Source organism: Monopterus albus, unplaced genomic scaffold (assembly GCF_001952655.1).
Source record: "Monopterus albus unplaced genomic scaffold, M_albus_1.0 scaffold50.1, whole genome shotgun sequence".
NCBI lineage: Eukaryota > Metazoa > Chordata > Actinopteri > Synbranchiformes > Synbranchidae > Monopterus > Monopterus albus.
This window is the reverse complement of record NW_018127930.1, coordinates 345,654-363,397: the sequence shown is the minus strand read 5'-3', so window position 1 is coordinate 363,397 and position 17,744 is coordinate 345,654. Positions and strand designations below refer to the sequence as shown.

The 17,744-nt window shown below is 38.6% G+C and overlaps 1 protein-coding gene across 5 annotated transcripts in view; it reads left to right on the top strand.

Moving 5' to 3' along the window:
• The window catches only part of tcf4 (transcription factor 4), a 224,862-nt gene that overhangs the window by 99,670 nt on the left and 107,448 nt on the right, over nucleotides 1-17,744 (top strand). For all 5 annotated transcript variants that reach the window (XM_020601110.1, XM_020601112.1, XM_020601111.1 and 2 more), the window contains one exon: nucleotides 11,458-11,516. In XM_020601110.1, the coding sequence (XP_020456766.1) occupies nucleotides 11,458-11,516 (59 nt within the window). The remainder of the gene's footprint in view (nucleotides 1-11,457; nucleotides 11,517-17,744) is intronic.

Sequence of the window (17,744 nt, the reverse complement as noted above, 5' to 3'; positions counted from 1 at the left end):
TCCTGCTGACAGGCCTGAATGAAAATCAGTAACTGATAGACATCAAATGTGATGGACAAAACTGATCGAAGGAGAAAGGCATCTGCACTGTATCCTAAAACCACTCCACCTTTTTTTACCTCCTCCAAATTGAAAATAATGAACAATAAACAGTGCGTGTGACATTCATGTCAGCAGATACAATGACACTATCAGGTATACATGTAAAAATAACGATATAAAAACAAACACATTTCAAAGTAATAAAAAAATACTTCTGAATAAATCAAATATAGATGTTAGCATCGATGTTTTTTCGTCATGTGAATGTTAAAAACATATATACTGAGTGTCAGAGTAACTGCATCTCTTTATTTTTTAATAATACTTTGAAAAAAATGAAATAAATAAAAGTAATAAAAATAAAACCTGCCAGTATGTAATGGACATCAAAGTGACTAATGAAATCCACAAAGTGTCCAGACGTTCTCAGTGACTCCTAGACAACCTTTTGTTTTTGTTAAGAAAAGAATAAAAGAAATAAAACTGTTATCAAGATGAAATCACAGATGCCAAACAAGTCAAGTCATTTAAAGAAAGACTGCAGAAGCTGGTAGTGTTTCTCGTGGTTGAATCTGAACTCACCATTTCTAAAGAAATAAACCCAAATACAAAGTGTTATTGAATAAAATTGATAGATGTCAAAATGATCAATGAAATAGATGTGTGTATAATGAAAAACTAAATCAAAAAGGAATTTTATTTTGATAATTGTGTTACTGTTGTCATTAGTCATCTCTGTGCAGTGGGGGTTTGATGGCCTGTCAGTTTGAAGAAATGTAACACACACCCATTATCTGGTACTTAAACTCTCCTTGCCTTTTTCTTAAGAATTAAAATTTAGTCACATAATAATAATGATGTTTGTCTGGGATTCTCTCTACCTCTCCATTTGATCTTTCTTCTGTTCTTTGTGTTTCCATCTCTTCTCGTCTCAGATCCTCATCTTCTCTCTTGATCTGACTGACAGATGAACTGGTGTGTGGCTTGCTGTTATTGCTGTTTACTACTGCTGATGTAATCACTTTGTTGTTGTGCTGCACTTAATAAAACTTTATTAAACTCATTAAATGAACATTAACATGGAAGAACTAATTCATGAAGAAGAAAACAGCAAGCTCCCATTCACACTGTTGCCTTACCCATGACAAGATATTACTGTAGTCTTCAGTATTTTAATAAATTCATGGAGAACCCCACAAATGGTCTTCCTCTGTGTCTGTGGGCTTCCTTCAACACCATTTTGCATCATAGAAACTGTAGAATCCAGTGATTTCTGGATACTGACCTTCAGAACTAAATCTCATGTGTCTGTTGTACGGATATCAACCATTTTCTTTCTAACTTGCATTAATTTGAGACTTCCTGGCAGTGTACTACTAAATAAATGGTGCAAGCCTATAGTGACAGTTTAAAAAATGCTGGTTTTATTTCCCTCAGTATCATATAGTACCTGAATCACAGAGAGTTGAAGGGCTTTCACCATGTGTTGTCACTACACTGAATTCTAGTCTGACAGATTTTTGCACTTTGAGGCAAAAATCAGTGCCCTTTAAATAAGACAATATAATGTAGGTTGTCTGTGCCAGCAGCTTATTGTGACCAGGCAACTTTGTCCATTCTAGGATGAATTTGGGGTAAATGGGTGGGTCTGAACACTCAGGACCTTCACACAGGAAACTGCTGTTTGCCTCTAAGAGATTTGTTTGCTGTGTTAACCAACTTAGAACTAGATCCAACATGAAAACCGTTGGGACTCATTCCTGAGTAACCCATCGATGAAACTGAAAAAAAAAACAAGAAAAAAATTGGATGAGAAAAAGGAAAATAACACATACAGATGAAATGCTAATGTTGGAACAGGTTCTAGAAAGAAAACTATACAGGTATGAGTATCATTCTGGGCTTCAAGGAGGCAGACCTGATTAGCGTACAAAGTGATGTTGGTTCGTGGGCTTCTGTTGTGTCCATAAAATCCATTGTCTCTAGTTTTGGATCGTAGGTCATGAGTGTTTCTTCTCACTGGCTTCATACCATGTTGTGTCATGTGTCAACTTTGTCCTATAAAACACTTGTCAATGAACCTGGTGGTTAAAAACACCACAGAAAAGGCAAAATAATAACAGTGACCTCTGCAAAAATGAATGGTTTGACACTGTGTGAAGTGAAGATACAGAGAACTGGTCCCTTTATGAGGACTGTGATGAGACTTTCAATGGCTGACCTTCATCCAAATACAAAGACAGATCTCTGCATCTTGTAAGTCGCCCAGTTTCCAGGTGTTTCTGTGGCTGTTCTATTTGGTTGGTCACATTCAGGGTCATGTGCAGAAGGAAAAACAGACAGAAATCAAAGGGTCAATTTGTTGTTGTGCATGTTTGAGTGTGTTTTTTGTTATAGTTTTACACTTAAACAAGAATGAGAAATATCTTCACAAGAACAGAAAGAATCACTCTGAAGTTGAGTATTAGCACTAGGTTTCGGGTAGTTTAATGGTTAGGTTATGTGGAGGTGAGTTTAATTAAGTTAACACCTTGCAATTATATTAGCTTCAGGTTTGTGGAGGCAAAATCAGGTGGAATCCTGGAGGAAGGACCAAAACAAAGGACTGTCTATACTACACTGAGTAATTTATATTGGTTTTGCAAGTGTGGTGTATCATCAAAATGGGCTAATGAAAACAGCCCTGTAATGTTTTCAGCTTATGAAAATGCACCACTTTTGTAGTCCAATAGAATTTAAATTGGAGTTATTTAGCATAAGAAGTAGCAACAGAAATGTCTAAACTCAAGAAGTATACATTTCTATTAAAAATCCTCCTGAAAGATGTTGCTTATATTTGGAATTAAGTTTGGAGTAATAGTTGTTTCACAATAACTTTAATTTTGATATTGGAACAGAGTTCAGGTTTATGGGGGTAAGAATTTACATGCATTCCTCACCAGCCACATACACTGAAAGACCCATTTTAGTTCCTGAAACCCAGACTGGACTTACAATCCAGTTTATATTTGTTGCCAGATTTTAAATAACTGGGTGTGCCTGGGTCACAATTCCTGTAGTTTATGATCTCAACCAGGTCAGTATCTCGGTCACTGTCAGATCTGCCACCTTAAATCTGCTTTAAAATGGGCATGATCTTTATTCAAGGTAAAGATTTGCACTGGGATAATATGAGTAAGTTAGGGTAAAGTTCTTTCAAGAAGTTGTACAATCATAGTTAACAGTCTAGCATAGTGTCTTCTTCCCATTAGGTCTTGTAATGGACCTGATTTGTGTTTCCTCTCTGTCTCCCGGCATTGTGGATTAGCAGGGATTTGGTCCTCCTGGCTCACCGACTTTTCTATGGGCTTTATACAGCAGAGTGGGCTGACCTCCCCTCCTCCACCTTTTATACTTCTGCAGCCAGCACACTCTAGTGAGCGGTGGTTTGTCTGGGGGGCTCTTGTCACAGCCAGTGAGCCTGTTTGGGTTTGTTGTCAGAAAAAAAATGTCACTGTGGGGTTCCTCAGAGAAATGTACAGGTTGACAGAAGTACAGTAGAGTACAAGTTAGAAAGCCTTCATTTAAGGCATGCTTTTGAGATTTTAGACAGAGATCTGGCCTTTGTATGACAATTTGTCATGGAGATAAAGAGACGAGGCTGGATGACAGCAGCAATAATCCAATGTCTGACTCATTACATTTATGTAGTTACCTGTAAGAAAACAACTAGTGCTTATCTTAAGATTTAGCTTGGAAATTTAGCGGTTTCTTGAGTTTTTTCATTAGCAGCAGCCCGAAATCCCCACATACGCTTATATTAAATGGAGAAAATCATTGAAATATTCAGCGGAAAGAAATAAAAATATCTGGTAATTTTATTTGAAAATGACTTTAGGGTTAGATTTTAAAATTAGCATTAATCAACAAATCAGTACAATAACAAGATATCCACATTGTTATAATGGTACATATTCTTTATTCACATTTTTTACTTGCAATAGTGAAATCATGTCTTTGCATCTTTTCAGTTGAGTTCAGTGTAGTTGCCTTATCTAAAATTTGCTTTGCGTTCAATCTGAACACACCTCCAGCTTATTAGCTTTGAAAAAAAATGTGCAAGAGATGGCTTTTAATGTTAGACGGGCAAACACATGACCAAGTATAAAAAATACATTTTAAACATGAATCATTAGAATGTTTGCTTAATATTTCTAGAAAATGTCATGGTTAAAAAAACCACTTGTGTTTTTAATGAGCCTCGTGGAACTGAAAACATCATGTTCTGTTGTGGTTTGAGAAACTTTCATGAAGGCAGTTTCACAGTCAGACTTTCTGGGAAGTGCAGTCATGGTTTGAGAACCATTTGAAGTAGTTTGCTAAAAATTGGATGAGGTTTTTCAGTTTGCTGAGTTCCTACTTGCATGGTAGAGTTTTACCAACCCTGATATATAGGTATCATTCAATCAAATCAACCTTTTTGAAAACAGGTGAATTACTGAATCTGCTGAAGCAGGAACAGCTGAGTTCATTGGTCTGTTATGACACTGCTGGACAAAGAACTTGGTTCAAGAAATGATTGCCAAAGTGTTTATTGGCCGAGCACCGCCAGTTTGCCAACATATACCGTATGTGAGAAAAGTATTGAAATGTTTAAAAACAATGATCCTCAAAGAAAGATAGGAAGGATTTGGATATGTCACCCTCTACAGTGCAGAACATGATTAAAAGATTCAAGAAAACTGTAGGGATTTCAGCATGTAAAGGACCAAACCTAAGCTGAATGACGATGCTGTCCGATCCCCCAGATGGCACTGCATCAAGAATTGTCACTCCCCTATAAGTGATATAACCACATGGGCTCAGGATGACTTTGGCACACCTGTGTCAGTCACTACAAATGTAGTTACATCCATAAATGCTATTTAAGGTTAGGATAGGTCTACAGGAAATGAATGTAAGTCAATGTAAAGTCCCCACAAGGAGTGAAAACACAGTGTGTGTGTCCATTCACATACAGTAACAGGAAGTGTGATCCTATGGGTGAACCTTCTCATCCTGCTTTCCTCCATCCCTGACTATTATTCCCCCTTAATGCTGAACTCTTCAACATCCAAATTAAAATACCAGTGATTTTTGTTTGTGTGTACTGCATGAGCTTGGCCTACAGAGATGATGGAGGTGAGCTTGTTCGCCAAAAATAAAGACCTGGGTTCTACAGCTGTTAACACCTCCAATAAGAATCTATTTTTGTAGCATTTGTAGTAGAGTTTGTCATTTGGGTCATGATGCTAATGGATATGCTGAAGTATTTTTACTATTTGCAAAACAATCAAAATTGCACAATAAACTGCATTTAGTCACTTGCTCTATTTTGCATGCTTTTTTAAGCCCAATCACCAACCACCCACGTTGCACTTTTTTAATGGTGGCACAGGCAACAAAATGTAATTGCACACAACAGATATAATTCTAGAGATAGATACAGTAGATGTTGTTCTGCAGCTTGTGTGCAGTATATAGTACAGTACTCATGTAAAGTGCTCCATGGAGCATTTTATGTAGTGTTGCCCTGGTAGAGGGGACAAGAGTCCAGCAACACCCCCCTTTTTGGGGAGGGGCTAGCCTCTCTGTACAAGTTACACAAACCTGACACAACCTAAATCCCTGGTTACATTTCTGTGTAACAAATGAATTTTGTCAGTATTTCCCCCTTTACCTCTGTGCTCAGGCAGCAAGATTGATTTTACCTTTATTTCTTTTTACTACGATAATGGAATGAGTAAAGGGACCATTGCTGTATTTTAACAGGCAACTACAAAAGTTAGTGAATGAATGAACAAATGAAAGAAAGAATGAATGAACTGCTCATACTACTGAATTCATTTAAATAAATACAAAAAAAAACCCCTAACTTATTTCTCACAGGTGACTGATTCATTTATGATTCACTCATTTTCAATACTTTGTGCTGAAAATATGGTTAATAGATAAATCCCTCAAAAGCTATGTAGCTTCTAAAACACTATCAGTCAAAAGTTTCCCACTCACTTTTCCAATAGGTTCAATGGGAAAGTGAGTCCAGAATTTTAACTGAACATGTACAAACAAAACACTATTGCTATCCTTTTCACATTAGACTAAACCAAATTTGTGTAGCTTGATTTTTAAAATGCTGTTTAAAAATATAAAATATTATATTAGTTTTGAAAAGATTGTAGTCTTGAGAATTATAAAGCCACTTCTGTCTAATGCAGTATTTTTCTAACATTGAGCCTGTGTTTACAGTTTTAAAAGGATATTGCCTTTTCATAATGGATGAAAGACTTTTGGATTTGTCACAGGATGCGATGTTTGCAGATGTGTACATAATGTCAAATTTGTGTGTGTGTGTGTGGGGGGGTCTGAATTAGTGTCTGTAAATGCATGTGCTTTGGTTTATGGATATATTTTAGTAACATGAATGTGCGTGTATGTATGAAGCTATATATATATGTATACTGTACACATTTACACATATGTGAGTGTGTGTATGTGCATCTGTCAGTGATTTCCATTACTTAGTATGTGTGTGTTGTGGTGTGTGTGGGGGAGTCTTTGTATACTTGCCAAACCGGTCCAGCTGGCATCAGTCGTAGCTGAAGCCAAGGCCGCTGTATTGGTCACACAAAAACACACACACACACACACACACACACACACTCACTCGCACACAGTCAAATGCATTCCCATTCTGCACGCCTGTAATTATCAGGCCTCTTGTGCATCGACTACAGCGCTGATCTATACACGCCTGATTCAAACCTTTCACCACATACACGCTTCATTTTCCTCCACATACGCTCACTATAAAACCCCTCCATTTTGTCTCATACGGCTGCGCCGACCGCAAAATGTAATTATACACTAAACCCTGGTTTGATATTTAGACTGGCTGAAGATTTAAGGATTTATCCAAAAAGAAAGGTCTGTGTGGTAAAAATAGGTACTGAAGTGGTCCCATAGCTCAGAAAAAAGGAAAGCCTGTTCCGAAGCTGGATAAGAAATCAGCTTTGCTGTGTACATGCAGCGACGGTCGCTGCATTTTCGAAATTCATCAGACACCTTTTTCCACAGCCAGATGTGCTCAGTTTGTGTATTAAATGATGGCCGGCTATCGGCCAGTGAGGCTTCCCCTTCTTGTCATGCTCAGTCTGTGGCCTGCACTGAAAGTATTCTGCCATGTTTAAACATGTGTGACCAAAGACGCTGTGTAAAAACAGTTGGGTAGGTGAGGATGTAAGAACTCACTTTTCTCTTTTCTGTTTTCACAGCCCTTAAGTGCATAATAGATGTAGGTTAGAGTAGGACTGGACTGGGGCAACAAACCCAGCCTGGCTACCAACTCTGGCCAAGCTGAGCATTAGGTGGTGTGGACAAGTGTAGGCTACAATAACAGAGATATGCAAAAAGCTGTACAATTTGAACAATACCTTACCTAACTTGTTTGTTCAACTAATGCACAGAGCTGTTCCATCTCATTTCACTTCATACAAAATTTGTCTCCAAATACTGATGATGAATATTGCATAAAGTCTAAGCAATTAATAGGTCATGTTTTTGTGTTATTTTAAGCATAAGTATTATAAAAAATACAAGGAGGCTGACTTCAGCCCCATGGCCCACTAAAAGTAGGGTTGGCAGAACTTTTCAGAAGCATTTTTATTACATGTCTTTTCATCCCATTGGCAATAAATACATTAAATGCACTGACAACATAAAGAAAAAATCTGTCATCTGTGGCAGCAGAAAAAAGCCTGACCAATAATTTTACTCAGCACAAACAAACCCACTGGATGGCCTACCTGCCTGGCAGCCTACTTTCTACTTGAATGCACCCTGCTCTTGCACAAGCCAAGAATCTCCCACAAGGCCAGGCAGGCAGACATGTTACTGCTTTAAAGCTAGCGAGATATGGCAGAGAGGGTACCCACAGCAGCTTTCATTTGCAAAATCAAACTGTTGTTACAGGCCAGGCCTTCCCCTTTAAGACATAGGGCCTTATAGGTAGTGTTGTTGTTGCCAGAAGTTGCGATCTGTGTGTGAGTAGTATGTGAGGGAGAAGACCACCGCACAGAACAGATTCCTTTTACATGCAGCCACGGGTGGGGAAAATATCGCTTCAACCAACTATCCTGCTCCTGCTCTGTCCCTCAGCCCTGTCAGGCTCTCTCTGACTGTCCCTCCTCAGCTTGTCTGCTCCTCTGCCTGGCAGTGGCCATGGCCAACTACCTCTCCTCCTTCAACGTTCACATGTTGCTGTACTGTAGATATTGAAAGCTACTGCAGCAGGTATCTTTGTTAATTTTGAACATTTGCTAGTACATTTCAACTCTTTTGGCCTGCCCCCCTGGCATTTGTTTTATCCATTTTGACACCATCATCCTTCTAAAGGTTTTTGCCTGTGAGCAACAGCATCTAACTGGCAGAGAAACGGAGAGGACAGAGGGGGAGGAGTTGGGACCTAGTACGAGTTGAGAGATGTGATTTGGCCAGCCTGGTGTCGGTATATAGAAAACGAATCAATGGGCTTTGGCCTTTTTTTTTTTTTTAATAAAAATGATAAATTATATTAGCCTCAAGGTGTGTTGGCTCACTGGGGAAATACCCATTATGCCAGTCCAGCTCTAGGTTAGGATTTAAGACGCCTACTGTAAACAGTGTAAAAGAGAACTCCAGAAAGAAAACAAACTGATACAACAGGTTTTTTTTTTCACAAAACCAAAAGAAATATTTCTAATAACCAATTGAGAAAAATTAAGAAATATATAAAGCTAAATTATTTAAAGAAAATTCTATGTACTCACTGGTAAAGTAAAAGTACAAAAGTACACATGGTGTGTTGTGTTTGGATGGTCTGAGCAGGTCCACACAAGTTACATAAAGAAAAAACTGACCATCCATATAAAGTTGACTCTGGATATAATGTGAAATTAACCACAAATGCTGCAGGTGCCCATACGAAAACAAAAAGCTATAAATGGACAAGACCTGCAGTTGAGGTATGAGTTTAGTCTCAAAACATTGCTAGATGGTAACTACTATATGTACAGTACCTATGTTGCGAAGGAAATAAAATGAGAGGTGCCATTGTGGCAATGTTGCAGTGAGCAAAATGGGTCTACACTGGGCTTTTATGGTTTTTGCATCAAGTTCTGTAATTTCTGTTCTTTAATATCGGCTAATTAAGATGATGAATTACTTGTAAGCTAACATTTCTTTTGGACAGCATGGTGTTACGGTGCTTAGCAGTGCTGCCTCGCAGCAAGAAGGTTCTGGGGTCGAACTTCGCTGCTGGTTAGAGCCTTTCTTTGTGGAGTTTGCATGTGCTCCCTGTGCCTGTGTGGCTTTCTTTCGGGTATTTTCTCCAACAGTCCAGTGACATGCAGGTTAGGATGACTGGCAACTCTAAATTGCATAGGTGTGAATGTGTATGGTTATCTACTGTATCTCTGTGTCAGCCCTGTGACAGACTGGTGACCTGTCCAGGGTGAACCCCACCTCTCTCATAATGTGGGCTGGGATTGGCTCCAGCCTTCCGTACGACCCTCTATAGAATAAACAGTTTAGCTAATAGATGGATGGATGACCTTTCTTTTTATTTGACAGTTCTGATTCTTTTATCTATGAGGATTTACAACTGATAATCCAGAAAACATGATATTGCATTATATACAGTAACAGTATATCAATATCTCATATTATCTACTCTTGCTACTGTTGCTTCTATAGAAGGTGAGTGCTCAGGATGGTAAACAGCACTTTACAAGGTTACTGCTTATATTTCCTGTTTGTTTATGAGTGTGTGAACTCTGTGTGAAATGCACGATATGGTCCAATTAAAAAAATCCAACACTGGAACAAGACAAGGACAGTGCCCTTGGTATTCAGTGTCCGGAAGGTCTGAGCAGGGAGTTTAATTTTCTGTGTTTCAGTTCATGACTGTCAAACACTGCTGAGGCCACTGTGGTGTGACTACTGCACTATACACAAGTCCCTTGATCAAGAACTGGATTTGACTGGAGTGACTTGGTGATCCCTCAGTAGTGTTGGTTGCTGAGAAAGTACACTGTCCAGAGGAAAAAAGAGAGAGGCCTTGGTGAAGCAAGTTATTAATGATACGAGATGTCATTTCCTCCAATCCTTCATCTGAAGCGTCCAATCACCATATGATTTCTGTTAAAGGTGTTCAGTCTATAAAAAAAACGTCCACTTCTGTAGCCTCGGTCATGACCTCTTCAGCAGACTCCTTGCTCCTCAGTCTTCAGAACCGGCATAAGAGACTTGGAACATTGGGAATAAATTCCGGCTCAATCGAGGACTGAGAAAATAGGAATGATCTTGTAAAAGACTTGGGATGTATCCATTGTGTTTTCACATTACTCTGTTGATTTCTGTTTGCTTCCCTGAAATCTGAGGTTCAGACATGCACAAACAAACAATTTGTGACACCACAAATCTGACAGCCAATTGTGGTTCACCGTGGAAATATCTGCAGACAGGAGTGTGTGAGAAACCTGAAATCTCTGGTCTCAGAGCAGCCAGAACTAACTTTTCACCTACCAGGAGTGGGAGCAGATGTTTTATCAATTGACAGCAAATACACAGAATGGAAACTGGACCCTGGAGCTTCTTTCACACTGCTTATTTATTTATTGCTTAATGTTAGTTATGTAATGCATGTACAGTAGTTGGAGAATTATATGTCACCATCTCCCTGGTAGTAGCCTGAGTGCTAAAGGTTAACCTGCTACAAATCGCACAATCTCCTTTTCTGTTAAGAGATTGCATTTTGGATCAACTGAGAAAATAAAGAGATGGTGACATACCAGCTCTTAGCCAGACCATAAATACCTTTGCACATTTTGCTTAGACCTCTATTAAACAATTAATCAGTAAAAATGTGACAATGTAAACTCATAGTAGCACTGACCATAGTAGTTGTAGCCACCAGATACAAGCTAAGAGGTAACGTTATACAAAAACAAGATGCTAATCACGCTTACCAGCCAGTTGATGATTTTGTTGAACAACAGGTTCTTGATAAGAGTCTGGTTCTGAATGAGGCTCAAAAATATATGAGTAAATCATCTCAGTAGTCTCTCCTGCCATCATACCCTCATATACTGATTTCACCGGTCTGCTTGGGGGAAGCAGTAGGGATGGATGATGGCTGGGTTCATTTGCACATATTTGGATATTCTTGATTATTGGAACTCATTTTTCTACACATTTTGCAGGAGTTTATTAAACTTTTGTAGTTATTTATTTTTTTCATAGTAGCATATTTTTATAAGCGTTAAAATATCTGTTTGGGTGATCAATACATAAGGTTTTTGTCTTTGTTGAGATGAGTCCCTCTTTTAACTGCTTGTTCTTTTCTTCTTCCTCTTACAGGTAAACTAGAGAGAAGTTCATACTCTTACGGCAGAGAGTCCAACCCACACTGTCACCAGGTCAGTTTCACTGTAAATTTACTCATTTACTTGTCACTCTGCTTTAATGCTTTTTTTCTGCAGTGACTGCACTCAGTAGCCACTTTACTAGAGGTGATTAGACAATGGTGGGCCAAACAGCTCTGCAGTACTTAAAACAATCTACCAGCGACACTGCAACCCGTGCTCTGCTCATAATTTGCTCATCACTATACGCAGCAGCTGTTTACAGTCCACTAGCTAATTTTTAAATTTAAACTACAGGAAGGTTACTCTGGAGAGAAATGTAGATTAGTAAACTAAAGTTACTTAGAGTAGTTCAGACTCCCTTGTAAAAAACAACACAACTAAAAATGTACATGTGATACAAAACTATAACATAGTAAAAGAAAACTCACATGCCTAGAAAAAGTGCTACTCAGGAGAGTTTATTTACCTGAGACAAAAATTATGAGACAAAGTATTTGTAGTTGCAGTAGTTAACTTTAGAAAAATGGCAAAAATATAATTTAACTACTTCAGTCATGAATGTAGTTAAACTACCAGCATGTTAAGCAAAATGTAATTAAACTACTAGTGTAATTACACATAGTTTACTACGCCCCAACACTGCTAAGTGAGAGAAACTTGGCATACAGCATCTGAGCTGAACAGATCCACGTGGAAAAAAGAGCACTCTTTTTCTATTGTTGCAGATGTTCTTGCTTGTTAATTTTGTTGCCTTTTATCATAAGTTGCATTTTATTCTTATTCTTGTAAACAGCTACAAGTTCATCTGCAGTAAAGTTAACATCATCCACTCACAACTTTTCCGTTGTCTTTAAATCATGCAGGTAGCAGCATAAATAATAGGCGATTTGGATGTTTTATTGTCTCCCATCATCAGTTATTTAAAGTTCACATAATAAAAACCATAGAGCACTCTCTGCTTCTTATGCGTCAATCATCCTCATGACTAATATAAACAACAGCTGTTATGTTTTGTATTTCATGTTTTCCAGAGAGAGGCCTCACTTCATCACATATTCCCAACTTCATAATACAAAGTTTTATTACTTTTAACTTTAAGGATTAGCTGTTTTAAAAGGAATATTTATTGTTGTTGCCAGGTGTTGTGAAGACTTTGGTAAACACTGGGTTTAGAATCTGTACTGTAATCTTCCTGCTCAGTCCTCATGGACCATATGCATCCATGAGAAGATGCACGTCGATAATTATGAAAATTTACAGATGTTGCCGTTTGATTCTACCAGTGGAATATTAAACAGAGTGAAGCTTGATGTGCTCGCTGTAATTTGATGACCACCTTTTAGTATTTGAAATGATAAAATCGCACACATTCCGTTGCCGTGCAGGCTGTTGGATGTGTTGACTGAGCTTGAGGTTGTGGATTTATTTTTCTTTTAGTCATAAACATCTATTAATTAAAACTGATCAAAGAAGTGCATTTCAAAATCACAGTTGTGCTAAAATATGTTACAGACTATGATATGTGAAAGCTGTTACATTTTGTTTAGGTTTCACTGAGGAGAATTACAGTATATCATATTATTTAAAGCTACAGTAAGTAACATTATTTAAATTTTTTTTTTTTGTGGAAATATCCCCCAAAACATATCATAATGGGAATAGTTGCTGTCAAAGGCTCCTGTGACTCAAACCCACCAAACAGCCTGGCAGCAGTGCAGAGATATTCCCTTCTAAAAGTTTCTAACCAGGATGCAACTCATAACCAATCAGAGAAGGCCATCATCAGCGATGGGAAGTCATGGCTCTCAATCAATATGTGAATGCACTTCGGCTCTACTGACAGTCACAGGCTAGCAAGCTACTGATTTCAGTGTTAGAATGAGAGTTTTGAAGAGAAGGAAGAAAAGAAACCAACACAGTTATATCAGCACAACTTTCAGCAGATGGAGAGAGTTGACAGAGAAGAGCGACTTACAAACGGATGCTGATCTGGCATTCTTTTTTCCTGACTGTTATGTTGTGAATGTATTATTTATAGTAGTAAGATAAGGATTCAAACCATTACCCTCTGTGCTTGCAGCTAAATCATGCCAGAATATGTCATTTGCAGCAGCTGGCTAAGCTAAAGTGTCACTGTCTTGCTACTTTCAGTTATAATAATCAGACAGTTACATCCAGACAAGTTCATACACAGGCCACCAATTGGCCTGCCGCAGCTGTTGAATCAATTTGTGTCCCTAAATTACATTATTTTGATGCCCACCAGTTGAATGTGTTGTAGTTTCCACTAGCTTGGTCATTTTTCCCGTGAGTCTGTCATCCTGGTTTGGTACCCACTGCAGCTGTGGTCATAGTTATGTCAGTGGCCATGCCTCTCTCTCTCCAGATGTAGCTACACTCAACATTGTGTTTTATTCAATTTCAGACATGCTTTCAAACAGCTAATGCCCAATATACGATAGAAAAACTTGAGTGGCTAAGTGTTTTTTGTGACGATCTGTATATAAAGAAGTGGAATTTGCTATACAGTTGTGCTGTGTTTTAGTAGACATGAAGCAGGGCAGTCAGCTCAGTGAGATATATTATTTTAGTGTCCACCAGTTGAATGCTGCCCGATAACTTTGGCTTTGGGTGGAGCGTTGAGCAGAGCAGGGCGAGCAGGGAGAAGGGAGGGCTGGGCAGAACAGAGGCAGTTGACTATAGTCTTATGCTAGTGCTAGTTTTACTCAGTTTAGATATACAGACGTTTCTGCTCTGTACACTTAGTACAACAGATCTTTTCAGACATATATTGTTTTATATAAGTGAAGATTTATTCCAAATTCAGATAAGCTTAAAGTTTTTATGCTGACACTCCCCTTGTGTAATGAAGTGGCTGTGTCTGCACATGGTCCGGCAGGTCAGATTGATGATGCCAGATTGTTGGCTCAGTTATAAAATAGTGTGACACTAAAAGGGACAAATAGAGGTAGTCAAAGTGTGTGGTTTATTAATATGGACACCAGACCGCATGATAATGAAATCAACCTGACATGGCACATTGGGGACAGGAATTGTGTAGTGTGTCATAATGGCATTGGTGAAGACAGCATGTCAGTTTTGTGCCTTCTTTGATAAACTTGATAACTTGTTCTATGATGCGAACACAAAGAATCACAAACAGGAATGACCAGTAATTAACTAAATTACCTAGATTAATCTAATTTGTTGGTGCGAAGTCGCCCTCCGCCCACATACATGCTGCACATCCATACCACTCACCCTCTATAAAGACTGGAAAGGACAGACTCATTGATAATGGGTAAATATGCTTTTGGGTGGAACAGAGAAATCATTGACTATGACTACATAATGAGACACAGAAACCAACAAGGGTGGTCAAACCAAACAAAATGATCGACAGTGGTTCAAATGTGTTTGTTCAAAGGCAAATAGACAACCATTATTGCTGAGCCTTGTGACTGAAGTACAGTAAATGCAGAAAGTAGAGTGAAGGAAAAGTGAGAGGAATCTGAAATCCCTGTGAACGACTTGTGGTAATTTTTGGACTTCAGGAGTGGGAAAAAAAACACCATCCTCCCTTTTAGCTTTGATCTGATCCGGTGTGTCACAAGGACAGGATTTGGCCCCGACAGCCTTGCAAAACAAACACATGCACACAAGGAGAGAGAGAACATGCCAGTCATAGTTGCCTTGTGCCAAGTGTGTCACTTGTACTGGACTAGTTTTCATATAGTCATCTAGAATTAGATATTTGACTTGAGTTGTCATCTGAGTCTCTATGCATTCACTTCTTTGTTTGGTTTATTCACTCAGTCACCAGTTTATCAGTTGATTAATTTAATATGTTTTTTTAGTTAAACAATAATTTGTTAGCAAAGTTGTTTTTATTCACTCATTTTCATTCATAGCTTTTTCTTAGGATTTATTCATTTACAGTGTTCAGTCATCCATTCATTGGTACCTCTGAATGCGCATTCGTTCAGTCATTCATCCATCCATATAGTCATCCATTATTAATCCATGGTAGATGGTTTGTTCATTTATTCATTTACAGTTTACATTTGTTCACACTTTCATTCATCATGTATTCATTCATCGGCCCATTTGTCACTCTTGTCCATTTGTCCTTCTAATGAATCTCTGACAAATCTATCCATCTGATCTCTCATTCATTCACTCTTCATTCATTTACTGTGTTCATGTGTTCATCTGGCAGTCCATTTGTTGACTTGACTGCTCTCTGATTCATCCATCCATTCATTTACCAGCTACTGATTAATCCGTTATTTATAGCCACCTCTCATCTCCAGCTGCGGCCTTTGTACGAGGCTATAGCAAACCGTAGAGGACAAAAATATGAAATAAATCAAACATTACTGCCTCACTGGCCATTTTCCTACTGGGCTGCTGTCATATTATCCCGCTACACAGTCTGAATGGCTCCTGATGGAAATTGTTTGGAAATGGCAGATAAATTTACATGCTGGGCTGAAGTCCAAACTCCTCTGGCTTCATCTGCGGCTGTTAGTGGAAAAAAAAACACTTAGATCAGAGGATGAGCTCACACACTAACAGCAAGAAGATTTCCAGTGACCCCAGTTTATTCCACCAATCTCTGATCAAACCAAATTGTCTTTTACCACTGGTGTTCTGAGGTAATTTAAGTTTTGTTCCACATTTTGATTTTTGTCTTGGAGTGGGGAAGCTTTAAATTTGCACCTCTGATGTTCACTAGCATCCACAAATCAGCTAATTTTCTCCAGCTGAGTTCCAAAGCATGTAGGTTAATCTTTTTAGAGGGCTGTCGTTTCATTTTCTCTTCAGTCTGGCATTGTGTTAGCTGTTTAATGTTTAGGAGAATTGGTTACTTTACTCTAAGTCCACTTACAGCTACTTTACACTCATTCATAAGAAAACTACTCAGCTTATGAAAACCGTTGTAAAGTGTCTTTTGAGAAAGCTTTGTCACACTGGAGATGTCATAACGGTTACTTAGTTTTAGGAAACATACACTTTACAATAGAAAGTCTGGGGTTTGAATGACATGGGTCTTTACCAGCCAGAGACGGTCTAATTAAAGATACCATCCAGTTGCATTAAGGAAATATACGTTTCTGGTGCTTTACCCATATTAAAGGTAAGGATATTTTGGCCACTGCTGTATTTGATGTTGTACCACTTACAAGACATTTTTACTTTGTACTGCAAGATACTGTATATGTATGAGGATCTAATGGATAGATCATTTGATGTAGCGCCACCCTCAAAAGAAGTTCTGCATTTGTAGGCTAGGCTTTACACTCTGAGAACAGTTATATCGTTAGTCTGTTGTTTGTTCTTCTCTCATTTTATGGGTATTTCTGTGACTTCACTGCTGCCGAGAGTATCACCTGAACTCCCATAACCACAGTAGAAACACCCTCATGGGTAGTATAATATACACACAGACACACATACACAGCTTGGCTTCTCTATGGTTGCTATCTAAAGGGACATTCTGTCTACAGAAGCAGAAAAACCCACATCATTTGGAAGAGGGAATGGCAGGAGATGCTTCCCTAACACTCTTCCTCTCTGTCAGTCACTCTCTCTCTTCCACACATTACCACTATCCTTTACTGTCTTTCTTTCTCCCTTGCTCCTACTCTTTATATTTTCTTATCTTGCTCTGTTTTTCTTCTCTCTCCCACTCTTTTTCCCTTCATCTTCACTCTGTTGTTCATTCAAGCCAAAGCCATTGTGTCAGCTGCAGGCATGCACACATGCACATAACACCGAAGCCTGTCATCTAGTTATCGCCTCATAGATCAGTGGGTGAGTCGTGGCCCGGGAGCTACGACTAAGACAGCAGCAGTCGAAATGTGAGGTTCTAGTGGAATGCAACATGAAAAAAAGTTAACAGTTCACACACACACACACACACACACACACACACACACACACACATTAGTCAGAGGAAAGTGCTCCTTTGTGAAGGTTTCAAAGGAGCTTAGAAGCTGTATTTACCTATTACATTACAGAAGGTGCTCATGCTTAAGTACACAAGTGTGGAGTTATGTACTGTATTTGACAGCCACATGTTTACTCTGTCTAAAACACACACACACACACACACACACACACACACAGGCATTCTTCTGATTTAATGGTATTAAAATTGAAAAATGTGAACTATATATAGTATACAGTATATGTGATATATCAGTCGAGTGCTAGTTAATAAAGCTGTACAGTTCTGCTGAGCATCAGCAACATGACTAAATTCTCAGCTGTGCT